Source organism: Puma concolor, chromosome C1, assembly GCF_028749965.1.
Source record: "Puma concolor isolate L17-30 chromosome C1, mPumCon1.1.hap2, whole genome shotgun sequence".
NCBI lineage: Eukaryota > Metazoa > Chordata > Mammalia > Carnivora > Felidae > Puma > Puma concolor.
Genome location: NC_141674.1, coordinates 12,071,961 through 12,094,567, shown reverse-complemented (window position 1 = coordinate 12,094,567; position 22,607 = coordinate 12,071,961). Strand labels below are relative to the sequence as shown.

Here is a 22,607-nt window from a genome sequence, read left to right as displayed (position 1 = left end):
CTCCTGGGCTGGAAGCCCACCAGAGACTCTGTCAGCATGCCCCTTCCTGGTTCTGTCTGGCTCAGGTAGATGTGGACAGCAAAATTAATTTTTACGGCCCAAGTAGACGCCTGGTAAATGCTCGTTGAGTAAGAGGAACCCCTGAGTTGAGACACTGGGTGGGGAACGCGGAGGGAAGAGGGGCTGCGGGTGGGGGGCCGAGAGAGTCCGTGGCTCTGCAGAGAACTCAGACCTAAGTGCCCTGACAAGGACAAACAGCCACCGCTGGCTGAACCAGGCCCTGGGCCAAGGCCTTCACACGCTTTTCTCGCCTCATCCTGGCAACAGCTGTAGAGGAGGAGCATTATCACCTCTAACTGCCAATGAGGAACCTTCGGCCCAGAGAGGGAAGAGGCTTGCTCGAGAGAGCTCAGATCTAAGTAGCAAAAGCAGAATCGGAACTCAGGTCAGCCAGACTCCAGGGCCAGTGCTCCCAACCTCCAGAGCCCCCAGAACCCGATGGGTTATATAGACCGGGCTGGAGCCTGGAGTTCCCTACCCCCGATTCGGGCCCCGCATACCAGTCAGGGTCTCCTTGGCCAGCAGCAGGGCCTGCCCGTCGGCTTCCAGCTGCTCCCGGCGGGCCTCGAGCTGCGCCAACTGCCGCTGCACCTCAAACAGGCTACTCTCCAGGGCTTCCTTCTCCAGGCTGCGGCACATACAATCCCTGAGGCCTTGGGACTCAGCCTCCTGGGGCCCAGGAAACTGTGGCTCCCAAGGCGTGGTCGGCCGTGGGCCAGGTGCCAGCCTACCTGCTCAGCCAGGCCCACGCTCCCTGGGGGAAGGCTGGGCCCTAGCTAGAACGTGTTGGCAAGCCTGGCTCCTAAGTAACTGCCCCCATGGGCCAATGCCAGGGCGGGCCCAGGCAGGCCCCCCTCCCCCCCCCCCCCCCCCCCCCCCCCCCCCCCCCCCCCGTCCCACCGCCTGCCCAGGGTGGGCTGGGCAGAGCCTAAGGCCTTACCGCAAGCGTGTGGCCTCCTCCGACAGGGTCCGGCTTTCTCGCTCAGCTGCGGCCAGCTGCACCGCCAGGCCGGCCCGCTCTTTGGCCAGAGCCTCCTTCTCCCGGGCTGCCCGCTCCAGCGCCTCCACCTGCCGCTGCGTCTCCCTCCGTGCCTGTTCCAGCTCCTGCTCGCGCCCGCTCAGCTGCCGGGAGAGCTGGCCCCGACCCAGGCACCATGAGTACCACTCCCCAAACTCCCCGGCTTCTCGTCAGGCAGCACCCCGACCCTGAGCCCGACCCAGGCCTGGCCTGGCAGGTGGGAGACCTGGATTCAACCTCAGGCTGTGTGTGCCGTGTGTACTTGGACAAGTCACAGCGTTCTCTGGACCTACGATGTACACGCATACAAAATAAGCGTCAGGGGGCGCCTGGGTGGCTCAGTGCGTCGTTAAGCGTCCGACTCTTAATTTTGGCTCAGGTCGTGATCTCACGGTTTGTGAGATCGAGCCCCGCCCTGGGCTCTGAGCTCACAGCACAGAGCCTGCTTGGGATTCTGTCTCTCCCTTTCTCCCTGCCCCTCCCCACTCTCTCTCGTTCTCTCTCTCTCTCTCTCTCTGTCTCTCAAAACAAATAAATACAGGGGCGCCTGGGGGGCTCAGTCAGTTAAGCGTCCTGACTTCAGCTCAGGTCATGATCTCATGTTCATAGGATTGAGCCCCACGTCAGGTTCCGCACTGAGCATGAGGCCTGCCTGAGATTCTCCCTCTCTCCCTCTGCCCCTCTCCCCCATTCTCCTCCTCAAATAAAAAAATAATAAGTGTCCTCACTCAGTTTGGGGAGTGCCAGAATGCTTTCTGTGCCCGAAAATTTCCTGAGGAGCTGAATACACAAAACAGAGTGGAGCCCTGGAGCCCTGTGTCCTGTGCCCCGTAGCCCATCGCCTAGAGGTCCCTCCCAGGAACCTGGGCTCTCTAGGACAGGTACTATATCAAGGCCCCTGGATCCCTGAAATCCTAAGGTGCCTTCCCGCTGGGTCCCCAAAAGTCTAAGGTGCCAATTCAAAACTTCTCTATCTGGTATCATATCATGAATTTTTACTGGGTGGTGATCCGTCTACCAAGTGCCTCCGCAACTGTGCCGTTCAGAACAACCCTTTGTGATAAGAACTATTAGCCCCACGTGACAGAGGGGTCAACTGAGGCATCGGGCGGTTGCGGAGCTTGCCCACGGCTCCCAGCTAGCAAAGGGAGGGCTGGACTTAAACCCAGAATCACGCTCCTAGGCCCGGGAGCTATCCCCTGGATGGGGATCCCCTGGATCCCAGGAGGCAGGAGGCTGCGAGGCAGAAACCCCTTCCCCCTCCTTGCTCCCATCCCCACCCCCCCTACACCCACCTGGGCCAGCTGCTCCTGCAGCCGGCAGCGCTCCTGGCGCAACGTGGGGAGCTGGTGCTCCAGGGCCTCCCGGGCCTGCTCGGCCACCCGCAGGGAGCCCTCCAGGCCCTGCTGTTCCACCTCCTGCTCCAACCGTAGGTGCTCCAGCCGTTCCTGCGCCTCCCGTGCCAAGCAGGCCTCCTGCTCCACCTGCCGTTGCCGGCCCAGCAGGGCCGCCTTTTCCTCTTCCAGCTGCGGCAGCCAGGTGCAAGCGAACCAGCCGGAGGGTCAGCTCAGCCCCTCCACCAGCGGAAGGACCGCGGACGCCCCCTCCTCTCCACCCACCCACCCACCCACCCATCACAGCCAGCCCAGGGGAGGCTCCCCGGGGGAAAGGGTGTGGGGACACTGAGGAGGAGGCAGCAGGGAGGAGGGTCCACGGAGCTTCTTTTCTCTCAGACCGCGAGGGAGAAGACACAGACGGAGTCAGAACAGACACAGAAAGAGAGGCAGTGACCAGGACAGGCACAGATGGACCAGGCACAGGACAGGACCAGGACCTGTCCCGACAGGTACAGGGCCAGAGGTGTACAGGGAGATATGCAGCGAGGGTGAGGGGCGGGGGCCGAGGCTGGGCCTGGGGCACCTCAGCGAGTAGGGCTTCTGAGTGGGGCACACGGGTGGGCGGCCTGCGGGCACACGGCATACCTGGGCGACGAGGCGGTTCAGACCCAGCTTGTCCTGGGCGAGGCTCTCGTTGAGGGCGCTCAGCTTGGACAAGGAGTCCCGCAGAGAGGCCTCCTCGACCCTCAGCTTGGTCATTGAGAGTTCGAGCTCCACGCGGCCGGCCTCAGCCTGCGGGGTGGGGGCCAGGGTGGCCAGAGACAGCCGGATGGGAGAGATGGAGAGAGGGGAGAGGCGGGGAGAGGCAGGAAACGACGTGCAGAGGCACGGAGATGGGAGAGGGTGGAGGCATGGAGGCGGGAGGGTGGGGAGAAACACCCTCAGAGACGGGGTGGGGGGCGAGGGAAAACACAACATGAGACAGAAAACAATCGCTACAGGCCGGCTGCCTATGAAGTTACTCAAAAGAAACCACACACAGCAGAGCTGTGCGGGAGCCAAGGGAACCCCGGCTCTTGTAGGGCAGGGCGGGGGTCAGAGGGTCCCACAGAGCGGGGTCTAAGGGGACACTGCTCAAGACCCAGAGTACAGGGGTGGGGCAGGCACCCGCCAAGGACTGTGTCCCCAGCTCTCACAGACCCCAGGACCTGTGTCCAGAGGTGGGATGGGATGGCCTGAACAGCACTGCCCCAGACGCATCTGGAAAAGCAAGGACATGACCACTAATAGAGGTCCGTTCACTTATGACTGGGGTCCGAGGACAGCCTGTGGTCTGGGGGGCCGGGATCAGCCTGTGCACAGGGTCAGAGGCCAGCCTGAAACAGGGGGCAGTGTGTGGCCAGAGGGAGAAGGCCTGGGGCCTCGGGGACCCACCTTGGTCAGCGCCTCAGCCACCTCGGCCTTCTCAGCCTGTAGCATGTCCCTCTGCAGCGTGGCACAGCTCAGCGCCTCCCTCACCTCCACCAGCTCCTTCGCCAGCCCTGAGCGTTTCATTTCCAGCTGCTCTAGCTGTCTGTGGCTGTGGGACACAGGGTGGGCGGGTACCCCACGTCACCTCCCTGCTCAGAGTCTCCCGCAGACAGACGGCCCTGGCGCAGGCCAGGGACTAGGCCTGAGACGGGAGCCCTGGAGGCCAGAGCCTCACTCACAAGGACAGCCAAGCCCACCACTTTTGGCTCTGGGACCCTGGGACTCTGGGCCTCAGTTTTCACATCTGCAAAATGGGCTAACAGCTGCCTCATGAAGTTGTTGTAAGGATATGTGATCTACTGAACATGAAATGCTTAAAATAGTGCCTGACATATCTCCCCAACAGTCTGCAGAAGCAAGAACAATATTCTCTACCACAATGTACTAAACACCACTGGTACTGATGCCTCAGAGGAGGAGGCAGTGCAGTGGTCAAGAGGTTAACTCTGAAGGCAGAACGCTTGGGTTCAAAGCCCGGCTCTTTACTAACTAGTCGTGTGATGACCTAGGTCAAATTACATGGCCCTTCTATGCCTCAGTTTCACCATCCACAAAATGGGGATGAGAGCTCCTACAGCAGAGTTGCCATGAGGGCTGAACATGAGAACCTCAGTGTAGGGGTGCCGGGGAGGCTCAGTCGGGTGAGAGGCCGACTTTGCTTCAGGTCGTGATCTTACGGTTCGTGAGTTCGAGCCCTGCGTTGGGTCCTGCACTAACAGCACAGAGCCTGCTTGGGATCCTCTCTCTCTGTCCCTCCCCTGCTCTCTTTCTCTGAAAAATAAATACACGTTTAAAAAAAAAAAAAAAAGGGAGAGAGAAAACCTCAGTGCTTAAAATGGTGTCTAATACTTGGTAACATTAGATTACTCTTTCAATTTAAACAATGATATTAATTTTTTTATGTTTATTTATTATTGAGAGAGAGAGAGAGAGAGAGAGACAGAGCATGAGCAGGGCAGGAGCAGACAGAGAGGGAGACACAGAATCCGAAGCAGGCTCCAGGCTCTGAGCTGTCAGCACAGAGCCTGACGTGGGACTCAAACTCACAAACCTCGAGATCATGACCTGAGCTGAAGTCGGACTGAGCCACTCAGGCGCCCCTAAATAATGATATTAGTGTTACTACTGCTATTTTAGTTATTGTTGTTGTCACCGTCCACACTCCTGCCTCATAGCAGTCCTCTGATCCCAGGTAAGTGACTGTATCTCCCTGAGCCTCAGTTTCCCGAAACGGGGCTGGTGAGAAGACCCTTCCTCAGAGAGGTGCCACAAAGACTCCTCAAGACAGTAGGACGTCTGGGACACCGCCGGTCCTCCCCGGCCCCCAGGGAGGACCGTCGGGACTCCCAAGGTCCAGTCTGGGCAGGGGAGGCCAGAAGCCGCTCACCTGCGCTCGAGCTCCCTGCGAGTCCGCTCGCTGTCCCGCGCCGTGTCCTCCCGCTCTTCCTCCAGCCGGTCCCGCTGGCGCCGCAGCTCCTCCTGAGCCGCCTGCAGCTTCTCTCGCTCCTGCCGTAGCTCCTCGGCCTGCTGCTGGGCCGCCTGCAGGCTGTGGGCCAGGCTGTCCTTCTCCCTGGAGGAGGAGGGAGCGCCGAAGGCGCTGCTGGGGCGGCTCTCCCCGGCCAAGAGGGCCATGCTGCTGTCCTCCCGTGAGCCCCGTCCTCTGACCTCTAAGGCGCCTGCCTCCAGGAAGCCTTCCCCGACCCCGCCCCAGCATGACTCACTTCATCCGCATCTCCCTGGAGCGGACTCTTCCCGTCAGAGGACACCCAGCTTTCCTTCTCCCCCCAGCCCACCCAAGGGAACGGATGGAGGCACTGGCATGGCCCCCAACAACCCCACCAGGCCACGCTAGGCTCTCGGGACACACGGACCAGTCTGTATGACCAGGAAATGCCCCTCAATTCTGGAAGGCCCAATAGAGCTGGGTATGCCCAGCTGCACACGGTGGCCAGCGAGGGAGGGAGGGGACTGCAACTGGAAACTCTGGAGGTTCACAGAGTGTTGCCTCTTGCCCCAGTGCCAGTGGTCACAGCAACGGAGCAGGGGATGTCACCCCTCCTTCCGAGCCAGCCGGGGTTCTTAGCTTGGGCATCAGCTTAGGGCTGATCGCTGGCATAGCCTCCACTGCCCGCCTCTTCACTTGAAGGGGCAACCGGTAAGTATACCGGACACGAAGGCCGCAGTGGGTGGGAAAAACCATATAACATGATATATGAAATAAAAATAGCAGAACGCAAGATGAGGAGTTCACCGTGAACACAGCCACGTATAAGGCCCTCCTTCCAAGGCATGGGGAGCCCGGGTTTTGCTCTCAGATGGACCTGAGTTCCAATTCCTACCCCCAGCCACACTGCTGCGTCAGCTGGGACAAGTCTTTCAACCTTGGGATAGCCCCAGCTCCAACCTGCAGGAGTTTGATGGGAAGACTAATTTAAATAATCTGCCCAAAGCGCTTGGCAATGAGCCTGGCACATGGCAGGTGTACTAGAAGCCTTATCTACGTCACTGCCAGGAAACACAACGGGGAGCAGAGTCAGTGCTCCCTAACAGAGGTTAGGACAGGCAGGTGAGGCTGTGAGAAGGTCCTGCCTTCTTATTTCCCCTTCTTGTTTCTTTTTTTTTTTTTTTTTTTTTAATTTTTAATGTTTGTTTATTTTTGGGAGAGAGAGAGAATGAGAGACAGAGCACGAGCTGGGGAGGGCAGAGAGAGAGGGAGACACAGAATCCCAAGCAGGCCCCAGGCTCTGAGCTGTCAGCACAGAGACCAATGTAGGGCTCGAACTCACGCACCATGAGATCATGACCTGAGCTGAAGTCGGATGCTCAACAGACTGAGCCACCCAGGCACCCCTTCCCTTCCTTTTCAAAATTTTAATTCTGCAGTTACATTGAGGAGAAACAGCAAACAACAACAACAACAAAAATAACCAGACAGCTAAGAGTGGGTAATTTCTTGTCTCAAAGATCTCCAATGACAGAGTCTAAATGGCACTGTCATTAGAACTCTCTGGGATGATAGAAACGTTGTGTAGCCATTTGTGGCTACTGAGCTTTTAAAATGTGTCAAGGACAACTGAGGGACTGAACTTTTACTTTTTAAAATGTTTAATTTAATTTTTTTTAATATTTATTTATTTTTGAGAGAGAGAAAGATAAGAGAGGGAGTAGGGGAGGGGCAGAAAGAGAGGGAGACAGAGAATCTCAAGCAGGTTCTGTGCTGTCAGCGCAGAACCTGACACAGGGCTCGAACCCACAAACTGTGAGATTATGACCTGAGCCGAAATCAGGGTCAGACATTTAATGGACTGAGCCACCCAGATGCCCTCAATTAATTTGGATTTTAACAGACATACGGCCAGTTATGACCATGTAAGTGCAATCCACATGCTTACAGGCTGGGGCTGGCATTAGATCCAGGCCCCCACCTCTGACCTCTCAGGCACCTGTTCAGAAGGTCAATGGTGCCCCGCAGACGCTGGGCCTCACGCTGGGCATCCTCATGAGCCTGGGTGGCCCCGTTGGTCTTGTCCCGTAGACGCTGCAGCTGTTCCTCTAGGCTGCGGCGCTCACCCTCGCTGTCACTAAGCTGCTTCCGCAGGGTGCCCAGGAGGTCCTGGCTGGCCTCATAGCGCCCACGCATGTCCTGTGGCATGGGAACCATTGAGTCTGGGGGAGCCCTAGGAAGCTCCCGGAGCGCCCCCTACTCTCTGCTCATTCCAGGAACACACCCAGCCTACTCTGTGGCCTAAGCCTGAGGCAGGAGAGTGGGGCTAAGCCCTCCAGACTAGGTTTCCGCTCCCGTTCACTGTGCCCCCACCCCCCTTCCGAGTGCTCTGCCGGGGCTCTGACCGCCATTTCCTCAGACACACTGACCTAAGTAAGCTCCAGGCAAACCACCAAGCACATTCCGACCTCTTCCCGGTTCTGACTATCCCAGGGCTCCCAGGCTCCTCCCCTTTGCATTCTGGTTCTGACTCTCCCCCAGACTCCTCCTTGCCCCTAGCTCCCCCGGTTCCTCTCATCCTAGACTGGCTCCTCCCCCCAGGCCTTTTCCCAGGGTCCTGGCTCTGCTTGTCCCGCAACCTCTTCTCTAATTTCGGTACCAGGACTCTAGCTCTGCCCCAGGCTCCGCCCCCAGCTGCCCAAGCACCTCCCACTCTGGGCTCAGATCTGCCCCAGAGCTCTCACCCACCTCCATGGGACCTGACTCAGTAGCTCTAACTCTGGGTTTTGGCTCCACCCAAAATGCTCAGGCCCAGCCCAGGCTCCTCCCTCCCCCCCGCCCCCTCCTTAGCTCCACCCCCACAATACTGGCTCCGCCCCAGATGCCCCAAGCTTTGTCCCCGGGACTCTGGCTCCGCCCCGGGGCGCTGGTGCCCCGCCTACCTGGACCTGCAGCTGGCGCTTGTGCAGGGCCGAGTGGATCAGGGCGAGCGTGGAGGAGTCGGAGCAGGCCGGGGATGGGCCTCGGCGCGGGGATCGGCCGCGGCCGGGCGAGGAGCGTCGCGGCGGGGAGGGGGTCCGGGGGCCCGAGAGCCCCCGCAGGCTGCCGTCCGACGCGTCCCCTGTGCGCTCAGAGCCGCTTAGCTGGACACCGCTCTCCATGTCAGACAGGACGGCCTGAGGTGGGGGGGCCAGGCCAGTGAGGAGGGGGCCGCGGGTTAGTTGGACCAAGAAGCCGGGGCGACGCAGTGGGGTGGCGGGCGCCCCGGGTCCGGCTTCCGCGCTCCGCCGCACATTCTAAGCTCCCTTCCTACAGGTCCTCCCGATTCCACCCGCCCTGGCTCACAGGCCTCGGCACGCCGGCTATTCTCCCGTGTATTGCCGAGACGACATTGGGCGATTCTCCCAGATGGGCCTGGAATTTGCAGCGCCTCCCCATCTCGGACTGGGGGCTCCCCTCGGGGTAGAGGCCAGGCTCAGCTGGCAGGGGTGTCCAACAGCAGCATGGGTCCCCAGGGCCCCCAGCCGCTTGCGATTCAGCGCAAGGCCACCAGAGGACGTGGCGGCCCCGGACTGCCGGGCCCCTCCCTGCCCAGGGCTCCTTCCCACCTCCCACCTGTGCCAGGTCTCTCAGGGTCTGCTGCAGCCCCTCTCCGTCCTCTGTCTCCAGGGCCGCCTGCTCCTGGAGCCGCAGGGATTCCTGGAGTGGTGTGGGGGAGACAAGGGATGGTCAGGGTCTCTGCCCTAGTCTGAATCTCCACCTTATTCTCCCTCCCTGGCTCCCCACCCATCAGGTGGCCTCTAAGGCCATGCTCAGAGGCCAGACGCTTGGTAGACCCCATGGCATCCCCCGTGCCCTCAAGGCACAGACCAGGCCCGGAGAAGTGCAGTGTCACTATATAGGTCACACAGCCTATTGGAGGAGAGCCGGACATAGGACCCAGGCCAGGCCCCACACAGAAGGATGACCAACCCAGGCAATACCCTTGAAGGGCGTCCCTCTGGTGGGGAGGCAGCTCAGTTCCTAGAGAAGGAGCCCTGTGCTAGCAGGGCACAAGCATCTTTTCAAACCCCAGCTTATTGGCTCTGAGACTCTAGATAGTATCTCTCCTTAGGCCTCAGTTTCCTCATCTGTGTAATGGGGATCATGCCACAAGGCTGCTGAAAGAATGAAGTGGGATAAAGGAGGTGAATGTACTTACCACTAAGCCTGGCACACACTAGGTGCTCAATTAATGGGGGGGGGGGGGTTGAAACCAAATCGGAATGGAATGCTAGGGATGGTCCTAGCAAACATGGCCCTCATCTGTGGGTCTGGTCGGCCTCCCAATCCCACCCTGCCACATCTCAGGGTCAGGTGCATCTCACCAGGGCCTCAAGCTTCTCAGTAAGGGCCTTGTTGACCCGATCCTTCTCCAGATTCTGGTTCTGAAGGCGCTCCACTGTCAGGGCCAGCTCTGTCACTCTGGAAGAAGAGCAGTGACAGAGGTGAATGCGAGACCCACCCCAGCCTCTCCTCACACCCACCAGCAATGTGTCCTTCATGCTTTCCCAAACCTTCAGGGGGGACCCTCGGTTCCACCTCCCTAACTGTGTGACCTTGAGCAAGTCACTTCTCTCTGGACTTCAGATTGCTCATCTATGAAAGGAGAATGAGGGCACCTGGGTGGCTCAGTCTTTAAGCGTCTGACTTTGGCTCAGGTCATGATCCCACAGTTCATGAGTTCGAGTCCCACATTGGGTGAGCTCGTGCCCTGCTTTGGGTAAGCTCGAGCCCAGCTTCAGGTAACCATGAACCCTGCTTTGGGTGAATATGAGTCCCGCTTCTCTCTCTCCCTCTCTCTCAAAAATATAAATAAATAATAAATAAATAAACAAACAAATGGAGAATGAAGTTGCCACTCACTTTATCTCCGGGACTCGTCCAGATCTCAAGAGCTAGGAGCGTAAGTTCTAGCCTCAGTGGTTAAACTGCTCATAATGTGCCCTGGACAAGAGCCCCCTGAACCTCAGTCTCCCCCTCTGCCAAATGGGGTGCCTGGGAAGACTGGCTGAGCTCACACAGGGGAAAGGCCCAGCCCCGGTGAACAAACACTCGCTCTTCCCTGTGCCCCCAGATACACACTCCACAGGGAAGCCTGCCTCACGTGGTGCCTCCCAGGCACGCACCTGGCACTGAGGTTGGCCTTGTCCAGGTTGCTCTGCACCTGCAGCTGGGCCAGGTCCTTCTCCTGGAGCACCTTGTCCCGCAGCTGCTCCTCCAGCTGGGCCTGTAGCAGTGTCTGCTTCTCCAGGGCCGCCTCTGCCCGGCTCTCGGCCAGCCGCAGGCCTGCGCTCAGCCCCAGGTCCGCCTCCTGGATGGCCCTTGAGGTCCGGGCCAGCTCCCCTCCCAGCTGCAGCAGGTCCCTGGTGGAGAGAGCACAGAAGGGGGATGGGATGGCGGGGTATAAATTAAAACCATCCCAGGATAGTTTAATAGTTTAATTTAACTATAGTATAAACTAAAACTATCCCAGGATGTTAACAGTGGGATGCCACTATCAGATGGTCAAAAAAAAAAAAAAGTCCCATAACACACAGTGTAGGTGAGGCTATGGAGAAACAGGCTGTGCCTACACTGCTGGCAGGAGGGTAAGTGGGTGTAACCACAGCGCAGGGCAATTAGGAAGCACTCTGAAAAGTATCAATGGGCAGGTTCTTTGACCCACCGACTACACTCCTAAGAATTTATCCTACAGATATGGCCCAATGCAAGGGAAGTGACCTGTGTATAAAGTGATCCACTGCAGTACTGCTCATGTAAGAAACACTGGTGACAATCTACATGTGCATCAAAAGAGGGCCACTATTGGGTGGCTCAGTCAGTTAAGCATCTGACCAGGTCAGGTCATGATCTCGTGGTTTGTGGGTTCAAGCCCCGCATCGGGCTCTGCACTGACAGTGCTTGGGATTCTCACTCCCTCTCTCTCTCTCTGTCCCTCCCCGACTTGTGATCTCTCCCTCCCAAAATAAATAACTTAAAAAAATATTGTGGGGCACCTGGGTGGCTCAGTCAGTTAAGCATCTGACTTTGGCTCAGGTCATGATCTCGCAGCTCATGGGTTCGAGCCCTGCGTCGGGCTCTGTGCTGACAGCTCAGAGCCTGGAGCCTGCTTTGGATTCTGTCTCCCTCTCTCTCTGCCCCTCCCCATGCTTTCTCTCTCTCAAAAATAAATTTTAAAAAATATATATTGCTTTGTGTAAAGTAAAAACATAACTTAAAAATAGAACTACCCTATGACCCAGCAATTGCACTACTAGGTATTTATCCAAAGGATAAGGTGTGCTGTTCCAAAGGGGCACACACACCCCCATGTTTATAGCAGCGCTATCGACAACAGCCAAAGGATGGAAAGAGCCCAAATGTCCATCGATGGATGAATGGATAAAGAAGATATGGTATATATATACAATGGAGTATTACTCGGCAATCAAAAAGAATGAAATCTTGCCATTTGCAGCTACGTGGATGGAACTGGAGGGCATTATGCTAAGTGAAATTAGTCAGAGAAAGACAAATATCATATGACATCACTCATATGAGGACTTTAAGGTATAAAGCAGATGAACATAAGGGAAGAGAAGAATAATATAAAAGGGAGGACATAATATATAATAATTATATAATAATTATATAATTATATGATAATTATATAATTATATAATAATTATATAATATATATAATATAATATTATTATATAATAATATAATATAATTATATAATAATTATATAATATATATAATAATATAAAAGGGAGGGGGACAAAACATGAGATTCTTAAATACAGGGAACAAATTGAGGGTTGCTGAAGGGGTTGTGGGTTGGGGGATGGGCTAAACGGACAAGGAGGACACTTGTTGGGATGAGCACCGAGTATTATACGTAGGGGATGAATCGCTGGAATCTACTCCTGAAATCATTATTGTACTATATGCTAACTAATGTGGCTGCAAATTAAAATTAATTAATTAATTAAAGAGGCCCACAACAAAATGGATCACTTCTAGGTAAGCAATGTTAGATAGAAAACAATTGAAAATAAGTACACTAAAAATCTTAGCCATAAAAAAAAAGAAAGAGGGCTACTATTAAATAAATCTGGCACATCCATTCAATGGAATACTCTGTAACCAAGAAAAATGCATCAGCTATTCAGAGCTTAAGAGGGAGCGACCTTGAAGTTATAACTATTAGGTGAAGAAAGTATCTTCAAGAACTCAAAGACAAAATTCTACCAAAAGTATAGAACAAGGAGGGGGGCAGAAAAGAGAGAGAGAGAGAGAGAGAGAGAGAGAGAGAGAGAGAGAGGGAATGAGATCTGCTGTATTTCTTGTATAAAATAAGGCTGGCAGGTCATGTAGGAAACTGGGAGGGAAGCATCTGGGCCAGAAAGGCGAGGGAGACTTTTCACTGTACACCCTTTTGAAATTTGAATTTTGTGAATAGGTAAGTTATTCAAAAGTAAAATAATTAAATTTTTAAATGCTAAATAAAAATAATACGTATTTGGGGCAACTGGCTGGCCTAGTCTGTAGAACATGCAACCCTTGATCTTGGTGTCCTGAGTTCAAATCCCACGTTGGGCAACGAGCTTACTTAAAATATATATATATATTACATTATACATATGTATGTTATATATATTATATCGATATATGTTATATATATTATATAGATATAATATATAGAGAGATATAGAGATAAAATATAGATATTATATATATATATATATAGATGTATAGATATATATAGATATATAGATATATAGATGTATATAGATATAATATATATAACATATATATATAATGTATATATTATATACACATATATATATATTTTTTAATATATCAAACAGGCTAAATCCTTTCCTTTCCTGAATCAACTATACCACCAGGTGCCTAATACTAAGGAGAGGAAGTGCCTCATAGAAGAATTCCAGTTAATACACGAAGAAGTGACAGAATGGGACATTCATGATTTGGTGACCCCTGATGAGTGTCTGAGTCTTGGCACTGAGCATCAAGGGCCTCCAATGTACACAAAGAGAGGCACCCAGGCATTGGGGTTTCCTAATAGAAGAGCACACAGCACTTAGGAAGAAGTCTTGTTTAAAAAAAAACAAAAAACAGAAATCTGAACCTGAATCTGATCAACGCTTAGATCCAACATCCAATTTACAAGGAATACAGGGGACAAAGGTGTTAAACACCACCTCAGAATCCAGATTATGGGAATCACTCAGGACAACTGTCCCAGTTTCCTAAACAAATAAATGAAAAGACTTAAGAGGCAAGTCAGCCAATCACATTTGGTGAGCATCTATGATGGATCCTGATTCAAACAAATTATAAACACAAAAAGTGAAGCAAAACCATCTGTGACACTGATGAGCCAATTAGAAATTTGGACACTGAATACCTGATGACTTAAAGAAAAGATCATCTGGGGTGCCTAGGTGGCTCAGCTGGTTAAGCGTCCGACTTTGGCTCAGATCATGATCTTGCAGTTTGTGGGTTCGAGCCCCACGTCGGGCTCTGTGCTGACAACTCAGAGCCTGGAGCCTGCTTCAGATTCTGTGTCTCCCTCTCTCTCTGCCCCTCCCCTGCTCATGCTCTGTCTGTCTCTCTCTCAGAAATAAATAAACATTAAAAACATTTTTTAAATAAAAAAAACAAATTTAAAAAAAAGAAGCTTTAACAAAAGATCATCAAATAAATAATTAAATAAAATTGTAACGCGAAAAAAGAAAGGAACTACTCTGCCTGTCTCAGCTCTCCCTGCCACCTCACTTGCTCAAAGATCAAGCAGGACCGAGCTCCCCTGCTGACATGGGCCTTTGAGGCTCTCCCAACCTGACCTCCCTTCCCCTGCCTTTTGTTCCAGACCCACTGGCTGCCATTTCCTCCTACCTCCGAGCCTTTGCTCACGCTCTTTCTTCTGCTTGGAGTGCCCCTGTCTCTGGTGGTTAAAATCCTACCCAGCCCTTGAGGTCAGTGCCAATTTCACCTCGTCTATGAAGTGTTTCTCTGACCTCCCCAACCCTCCCATCCTTCTGAGCATCTGGGATAGTCTCTCTGTTCTGTTCACTCACCACTCACTTCCTCGGTCTAGAATTTGGGGGGTCCATGTCTTTTCATCACTAGAGCTTGCGAGGTCCTGTGGCAGAAGCTGCACATTCTAGCAGATTAAAAGCAGGAGCTGTAAATCCTGACTAGGCCACTTACTTACTGCTGTGTGACCTTGGGGAGGTCACTCTACCTCCCTGAGCCTCAGTGCCCTCATCTGTGAAGTGGGGAGTATCACAGCTCCTACCTCCTGGGACCCTGTCCATATCAGAAGACACGAAACAGCCAAAGAGCCTAGCTCAGAGTAAACACCTAGTACCTGCTGACTGCCATGACGGTGGTCGGAATTAACTATTACTAGTTGTCTCTGCACCTCTACAGGGCCTGGCACACAGTAGGTGCGTTAGGTTGGACTAAAGTTCAACTGCGGAGTTGAATTCAATTTAAAAAGCGGGGCTGCCTCCAGCGGCTGCAGCGTCTCCCCAGGCCGCCCCTCCGCCAGCCGGGCCTCACCTCTCGGTGGACATCTTCACCTCGCTGACCAGCCGACGGAGCCCCACAACCTGCCTCCAGAGGAGGAGCAGGCGGCTGTGCTCGTTGCTGATGTAGGTGTTGAAGGACTGGAGGGAAGGCGGGCTGAGTGAGGGCCGGCCCCGCCTCCTCCCGGCCCCGCCCAGGCCCCGCCCCCTCCCCAGCTCCGCCTCCTCCCCCAACTCCAACCATCGCGGGAGACCGGTCGTCGGTCCGGGAAGTGGGTCTTCCCCTGGGCCCGCGCCCGGCCTGCGCGCACCGCTCAGGCTCTCAAGCCTCCCTCTCGCACAGGGAACGGGTTGCAACGCCTCCACGGGCTGCGGCTGCACGAGGCAGCGCAAAAGGCAGAAAGTGCTGGAGCTAGACCTAGGTTTGCATCCCAGCTGCCAGCTGCATGACCGTGGGCGGATGACTTAACTTCTCTTTAAAATGAGGATGACAGCACCTACCACACACAGTTATTAGGAGGAACAGAAGAGAAAATGCATGCCAGGCATGTCGTGTAGGCTAAGCAAGGCCAGCTATTACGACGACAAACTCTTTACCTCTCCTAAAAGGCTCATGGGCCAGCAGGCCGTCCCTCTCTCTCTCTCTCCCTCTCCCCTCGGCTCCTTAGTCCTCACCACTCTACGGTGGCCCTTCCCCGCCGGCCAGCCTGGGACCCCGAGGCCCCAGTGGCCTCCCAGGAGCCCCGTGCCCACCTCCTCCTCACGCCTCCACGCCGCCTCCCGCTGCTCCAGCTCCTTACGGCTGCGTGTCCAGTCAGAAGTCACCTTGCGGATGTCCTCACTCAGAGCCTGGTTGGCCGAGTTCGCCTGGTCCAGCTGCTCTCGGAGCATGGAGTTCACCTGGGCCAGGCTGGAACTCCTGGGGAGGACATGAAGGGGACCGGTGGGCACATGGCAGGAGAGGCCAGCCCCACCAGCTAGCCTCCCTCCCTACCACACCCCACCTCTGCTGCTCCTCCTCTAGGCGGATGAGGGCGCTCTCCAGGTCATGGCTGTGCTCTGTGTCCTGGGTGGGAGAAGTGGGGCATCAGCCTGGGCAAGCAGAGGGAAGGGACCGCCTCGCGCCCCGCCCCCCGACGCCGGCACCCACCCTCAGCCGCTGCCGCTCCAGCTCTGTAGATCTCTCTAGAAGCTGTTGCTCCAGCTCCGAGCACTTCTTCTTGTACTGCAGGGTCTGCGGGTGGGTGGGGAGTGGAAGGTTAGCCCCAGGGGCTGGGGACAGGGCAAAGCGAGCACACGGGGGACAGGAGCAGGAGTGGGTAGCCCTGACCTTGGCCTGCAGCCGCTGCACAAGCTGGGCCTGCCGCTGCTGGCCTTCCTGGTAGGCCTGCAGCTTGCGCCGGTAGGAGGCCTGCTCCTCCTGCAGCTGCCTCCGCAGCTCCACGCTCTGCCGGACCAGCCCCGTGGGCTCCTGCGTTTCTGGCTCCCCAGACTCCAGCCGCACAGCCTGCTCCAGCTGCAGGGAAGGTGCCTGGGTGAGAGGCGCAGGCCTCTCGGGAAAGCAGGCCCAGAGCTCTGCAGAGGGTGCCAGGCTGGGCCCAGACCCACAATGCCTTGCAGGCATAGATGGGCAAGCCCGGGATGTGATGCGCGCGTGCACAGGGTAATGCCGCTGTGCATGGACACAGGCTGAACATGCATCGACACACAGACAAGGCGTGGATGGACACATGCAGGTGGGCCCAGGAACATTTGCATGCAAAACACAAAGTTGCACCCGGAGATAAACATTACAGCCTCCATGCACCGTGCACAGTGATCCTCTCCGCCAAACACCTAACCCGCGGCGGTTGATTATTAGCTCCATGCCTATGTCTCCTCACCACCACCCAAACCGTGCTCAGGAAAACCTGGATTTCTGTTCCCCATTGTATCTTAGACCCAGAGGAGTGGCAGTGGCATGTTTGTGGAGATCATGAATTAATCGCATGAACAAATGTGAATGCATTCAAGCAGAAGCAACAATATACACGTGCGTATCTGAGCTTAGAGACATGCACACACATAAGGACAGGGGCGGTCTCAAACATCCCCAGGGTGACAGAGGTGAAGTCCCCACCCCACCCCTACCCCCACTCCGACACGCACACAGTGCTGTCTCTGTAAGAGGCACAAACTCTCTAACATAAGGCACGCTTATTAATACCGTCTCATCTCAGCCCCAAGTTACCCCCACCTCCCACCTTGCGGGAAGCTGCCGTCAGCACCCTGCTCCACCCCCAGGCAGCTGGCAGCCCCTTCTTTGTCAGAGGCCGTGAGCACAGGCGGTGCCCCACTCTGGCTGAGCCTCCTAACCCCTTAGGCACCTGCTGGCCCCGGGAGGCCCAGCAGCCTCCTCAAGCTTTTGGGGAGGGGAAGAGGGAATGGGCAGTTGAGGGTGAGCAGGACTGAGAGTAGAGGGACACTCGTCAGGGAGAATCAAGGGGAAGACAGCCCAGCCCAGCTGACTCCAGCCCAGGCCCACACTCACCATCCACCTCCCCACTGCCTGGGCTGCTAGCCCGGGCCCGGCATTCGCGTGGGTTCCAAAGCTTCCAGGGTTATTTGCCCTGGCTAAATAACAGGCCAGACCAGGCTAGCCCTCCGGGCCTGTATTCACACCCAGGGCACCCAGGGGCCACTCAGCCACGGACCACTGTGCTGGGGCAGGGCGACAGTGGCCACTGGGGTGCCACCCATAAAGAGGAGCCGGTGGGGACTTCTTGGGGGCTTCTGCCTGGAAGGCAGGCTGCAGGCCCGTGACCAGGGTCTGCCTGGAGCCTACCTAAGGCAGGTGACAGGCAGACTGTTTACATCTCAGCGCAGTGAGATGCTATGTGTATCTGGCGGCGGCTGGGTGTGTTTTGGCATTTGTCTCCATAAGGGACCCCGTGTATCTCTGAGTCCAGGCCTTCATGGAGACCTCCGCGAGGAGGCCTCTGTGGTCACAGGTCTCTGTGGCAGTGCAAGCACAGGGGTGCCCGTGTGTTCGTATGTTTTTACGTCTGCATGCAGGCCTGTACGTGGGGGGGTCTGGGGCACACGGATCAGCGACTCTAGGCCACGTGCAGGTACGCACGCCTTTGTCTGGCCGTGTGTGTCCGTGAGATGTGAGACCACGTGTCGTGTCGTCTGCAGGATGGTGCGTCTCGTCCGTGTGGCTGTGCGTCTGGGTGGTACGTGCTGTGAACGGGGCGGGGGGACTGTGCGGTGCCCGGCTGTCGGTGTCACTTATGCTGTGTCCGGTGACGAATCCGACGAATCTGAGCGCGTATCACCGCGGGGGACTCGTGTTTCCGTGTGACGTGTCTTGTGTGGGGTCCGATCGCGGCCTGTGCTCTGTGCGTTTTGCACACGGGGGCTGTGTGCTGCTGTGACGTGGAGGGGTTCAGGCCGTCGCTGGGTGCTCCGCCCGCTTCCCCAGTGCTCACAGCCAGACCAGGGCCACTCCCGGCCACACCTCACCCCTTTCCACAAACTCTACCGCTCACAAAACAGCCTTTCAGTTTTACTTGTAATTCAAAAGGGAAAGAGGCGGTCACCACGCTGAGGATGAAAGAAGTTTACTGTCTCCCCTAGCAACCCCTGCCCAACTACCCGCCGTTCATTCACTCTGTCCAGGTTGCCATGGACACTGGGGGAGCCCAGGGGGTCTGTCCTGTGGAGCCCAGGGGATGTGGCCATGGCTTCCTTCCCATTCGCAGCTGCCTCGCCCAACACCTGCTCCACAGGGACAGGAAGATGGGGGGGGCCTCCATAGGGACCGTGAGGTCCTCCTTGGAACCTGGGAAGTGGCCACTGGGATCCTCTGCCTCAGTTTCTCTCCATGCGTCAACAGGACACAGACCTTGACCTTGCCTCCACTTGTTTTTCCCAGGGATGCTGCGGGGTTTAAAAGAGTGAACAACCTCACCGACCGGCTTCCAAAGCAGCCCGCAGGTAACACTTATGGCCACCGGGGCAGGCCCCACCACCGGTACCCTGGGCACAAGTGGGCAGCAGGGACAGAGTCACAGGACTACAGAGCCCTGGACCAGGGGTCTCAACCCAACTCCACCACTGACCTTGGGCCTATCATGCCCCTGCTCTGGGCCTATTTCCCCATCTGTAATAAAGTGATCTTCAGGCTCTCATGTTCTCTGTGAGCCCACCCCCCAGGACAGGCTTTGAGGTCATTCGCACCCAAACCCTGCCTGCAGGTGGGGGCCTCGCTCACACCATCTCAGACAGACAAAAGTGAAACACCAGGCCCCCTCTACATGCTATTCAGGGGCCTCCCCAGCCACGAGGGAATCTTCTAGACGAATACAGCCCCCCCTGCCACACACACACCCCAGCCTCTGACCTGCTGCAGCCCAGCCTCAGCAACACGTGTTAGCAGAAAAGAAGCCTGCCACCCCCCCCCCCCCCACCTCTCCTTTTCTGCCCCTGCCCGCTTAGGGCGCCGTGCTAGCCACACTATGAGTCAGAAGTTGGCATTTAAGAGACAGCCCCCGGGGACCTGGCATCGTGCCAGTGGCCAAAAGATGAGAGGGCTAAATTGGAAGAGGGCTGGCTCAAGGCCCCGTCACCACCAACAATGTGGGATTCGGGCCAGCTCACCCACCACACCTCCCGAAAACTCTGGAAAAAGTAGCTCTACGCTGTCCCCGGAGCTGGGGCCACTACGGGCCCCCCACCCTGTTCCTCTGCATGTCCCAACACGTCGGGAGCCTGTCCAGGCAAGCAAATACCAGGACACTGGCGGACCTCACAACCACAGGCACGAACACATATCCCTCTTCCCAAAAGGAGTATGCATGCCCCCGCGTGGACAGGCCCAGCCCAGGGGTCCTCGGCTAACCTGGCTCTGCCTCCCGCACAGGGCGTTCTGGGCCAGCCTCAGTCTCTGGGCTCCAGTCTCTTTGTTACATCCAGAGGGTCATGTCCGAGGTCCTTCCAGCTTTCCAACTGCCCCCTGGAACTCCCAGCCCAGTCGTCTCTTTCCTACACCCAGAAAACAAATCTGCAACGCACATCTGGGGCTGGGGGTAGAGAGACCCTAGCCTTCACCGGCTGTGGGACCCCAAGCACGGTGCTCTCCCTCTTGGAGCCTGTTAGTTCCTCTGCTACACGAGCATCATCATGGTCCCAAGCTTGGTGCATCAAACGTAAAGCACCCAGTAAGTGCCTGGCACACAGTAAGCACTCAATAACCAGTAGCTACGATTATGACTGTGATTACAACCCACACATCTCCCATCTAGACACTCCTTCCCCCGTGCAACTCTCTCCCGAACTTGCAGCCATCAACTCCCTAGCGTCACCTCTCACAAGACTGGGGGCCCAAAGGAGACAGTGCCCCCGGCCCTGGCCCACAGCGACCCCCTGCCCCGGGAGCCCCACAAGCTTGCAGCACAAGCCTGGGGAATGCGAATCCTGTCTGGACTTGGAGGCAAGCCTGGATTCTCTTTCCTTCCTTTGCTGGTCCTCAGTCCCACGGGGGGTGGCAGCAAGTCTGTGGTGGCCCCAGAAGGCCTGCAGAATGCGGCCTGGGCCCCCTCTACCTGCCGGCCTCCGTGTTCAGCCGCCGCTGGGTGGGCCCCAAGAGCCCCACCCATCGGAGCACAGAGAGACGTCCAGACACTCGAGGGGTGGCAGGGGCACCCCCGGTGTCACCCCTGGTGACAGGTACTCTCAAGCCCACATCATACTAGCCTCCCCAACACAGAAAACAAACTGGGAGAGCACAGTGATTTTCTCGAGGCCGCTCGCGTCGGCAGGGCCACAATCCACATCCGGCCCAGCCGGACCCCAGGCCCACCTGCGGCCCGGGGCACAGCCCTGGCCTGGCTGTCTCCCTGCCCTCGCATCAGGGGAGCACGGCGGCCCAGCTCTCGGCCCCCAGGCAGCACCCACCCTCTCGCTGACCGCGTTGTACTTGATGGCCAGCTCGTCACGCTCCGCCCGGCTCTGGGCCAGCAGGTCCTCCACGCGGGACAGTTCCTGCTGCAGCAGCTGGTTTTCCTCCTGCAGCGACAGCACTGATGCCATCTCCGCGGCCGGCAGCGGGGCTGGAGAGGGACAGCAGGCACATGGTTGGCTTCCTTCCCTCCCCCCCCCCCCCCGGGTCCAGGAGGACACCCTCCCACGATAGGTGCTCTACAAACATCACTGGAGGCAGGAAGAGGGACTGGGCCCCTGAAAGAGGACGTCAGCACCCAGAGCACGCAGAGATAAGAACAGGAAGGTGGGCAAAGAGACAGGCCTAGGGCTAGACTCAGAGCGGACGCAGACACCGCCGAAGGGTGGCCCCAGCGGGCCCAGAACGTGCTGGAGGGAGGCTCCGTCCAGCAATTCTAGCTCCTTCTTTCTCCGAGTATTACTCTTCTCTGGGCCTCGGTTTTGCTGATCTGTAACCTGGGTGGAATTGGTAAACAGGAGACCAGGAAGACCTCACTTAAGGGAAGGGCTTCATGTAACCTCTGAAGCCAGGGCTTCAGATAGTATAGGTCATGTTGGGAGGAGGAGGAGGAAGAGGAAGAGGGGGAAAAAGGGAGAAGTCGAAGTGTCCCCCCGCCCTGTGGGCTCCCCTTCCATCCCAGAACTGGACACACGCCACAGGTCTCCAGGCTCTTTCAGCCTAAGGTGAGGGTTCTCTAAGTCTCTCCTTGCCTGGGGCTCCCAGGGGCCCCAACACCCCTGGTCATCCCAAAGAGGTTGGACAAGGACTGTGGCGGAGCCCCAGAATCACCACCAAGGAGAGCTGCCCACACGCCAGCTGTAACTGAGGGTGCCCTTCCCAGACTCTCAAACCACACAGGAGGTTGTGGACGGCACCCAGCAGGAGGAACAGGGGCCCATCAGCCTCTCCGCCCTGCTGGGGAATGGACAGGACCATCCCTGGGACTTCTGCAGAGCCCTGAGCTAAACTAAGCTGCCCTCCCCCTGTAATCTGGGGTTCAGCCAAGCTCACACCTTCCCTGGGAGAGAACATGGTGTTTGGGTCTAAGTCTCTGCTGTGGGCTGCGGGTGGGGGTGCTCATCCCGTCTCGCAGTGTCACATAGAGAACGACTCTGGGCAAACTATACCTCTGAGCCTCCATTTCCCCATCTGTAAAATGGGTCCCTCCATTACAGGGTTGCGCCCGCCTCACAGTGAGTATTTGAGAAATGGAAGCTGCGGTCATTCCTGTCATTACGGCCGTGGAAGAGGGGGATGTGAGATGGGGTGAGGTGCAGTCAGTGTCTGTGGGGGCGAATGAAGAGGGGCACCTTGGTTCTCAGGCTGGGAGAGGTTGCGGGTGATGATCTCCCTGATGCGGGCAGGTAGGCAGGCGAGTTGAGAGTCCTGGGCAGGGTCCTGCTCGCTCAGGCCCTTCTCCCGGCCTGCCCTCAGGACGCTGCTCTCCAGGGTCTGTGGGGGGGTGGGGGGGAGAGAGAGTGTGAAGGGGACTGGGGGCCCTGGTCTCCCTGGCCTGGATGGGAGAGGAACAAAGTCCTGCTGCCCAAGATGTGGGGGCCCGTGAGACCCTCAGGAAGCCCCCATGCGGAGGGAAGCCTGGGAGCTACAACGGAAAAACGCCCCATGGGAGGGCACGCTTCAGTGCCTCCTG

The 22,607-nt window shown here is 56.6% G+C and overlaps 1 protein-coding gene across 4 annotated transcripts in view; it reads right to left on the bottom strand.

The window, feature by feature from the left end:
* Window positions 1-22,607, bottom strand: part of CROCC (ciliary rootlet coiled-coil, rootletin) — a 46,047-nt gene that overhangs the window by 22,392 nt on the left and 1,048 nt on the right. For 2 of the 4 annotated variants that reach the window (XM_086715799.1, XM_086715800.1), the window contains exons 2-19: window positions 22,267-22,408; window positions 20,911-21,065; window positions 16,304-16,489; window positions 16,124-16,207; window positions 15,978-16,039; window positions 15,727-15,892; window positions 15,008-15,114; window positions 10,558-10,794; window positions 9,757-9,853; window positions 9,005-9,088; window positions 8,332-8,565; window positions 7,389-7,588; window positions 5,333-5,515; window positions 3,850-3,994; window positions 3,061-3,207; window positions 2,374-2,604; window positions 1,001-1,194; window positions 561-688 (exon numbers count right to left, since the gene is read on the bottom strand). In XM_086715799.1, coding sequence (XP_086571925.1) covers window positions 561-688; window positions 1,001-1,194; window positions 2,374-2,604; window positions 3,061-3,207; window positions 3,850-3,994; window positions 5,333-5,515; window positions 7,389-7,588; window positions 8,332-8,565; window positions 9,005-9,088; window positions 9,757-9,853; window positions 10,558-10,794; window positions 15,008-15,114; window positions 15,727-15,892; window positions 15,978-16,039; window positions 16,124-16,207; window positions 16,304-16,489; window positions 20,911-21,065; window positions 22,267-22,408 — 2,782 coding nt within the window. Of the gene's footprint in view, window positions 1-560; window positions 689-1,000; window positions 1,195-2,373; window positions 2,605-3,060; window positions 3,208-3,849; window positions 3,995-5,332; window positions 5,516-7,388; window positions 7,589-8,331; window positions 8,566-9,004; window positions 9,089-9,756; window positions 9,854-10,557; window positions 10,795-15,007; window positions 15,115-15,726; window positions 15,893-15,977; window positions 16,040-16,123; window positions 16,208-16,303; window positions 16,490-19,855; window positions 19,994-20,906; window positions 21,066-22,266; window positions 22,409-22,607 lie in introns of those variants that run through there. The other 2 variants (XM_086715801.1, XM_086715802.1) reach the window with 2 other exon arrangements.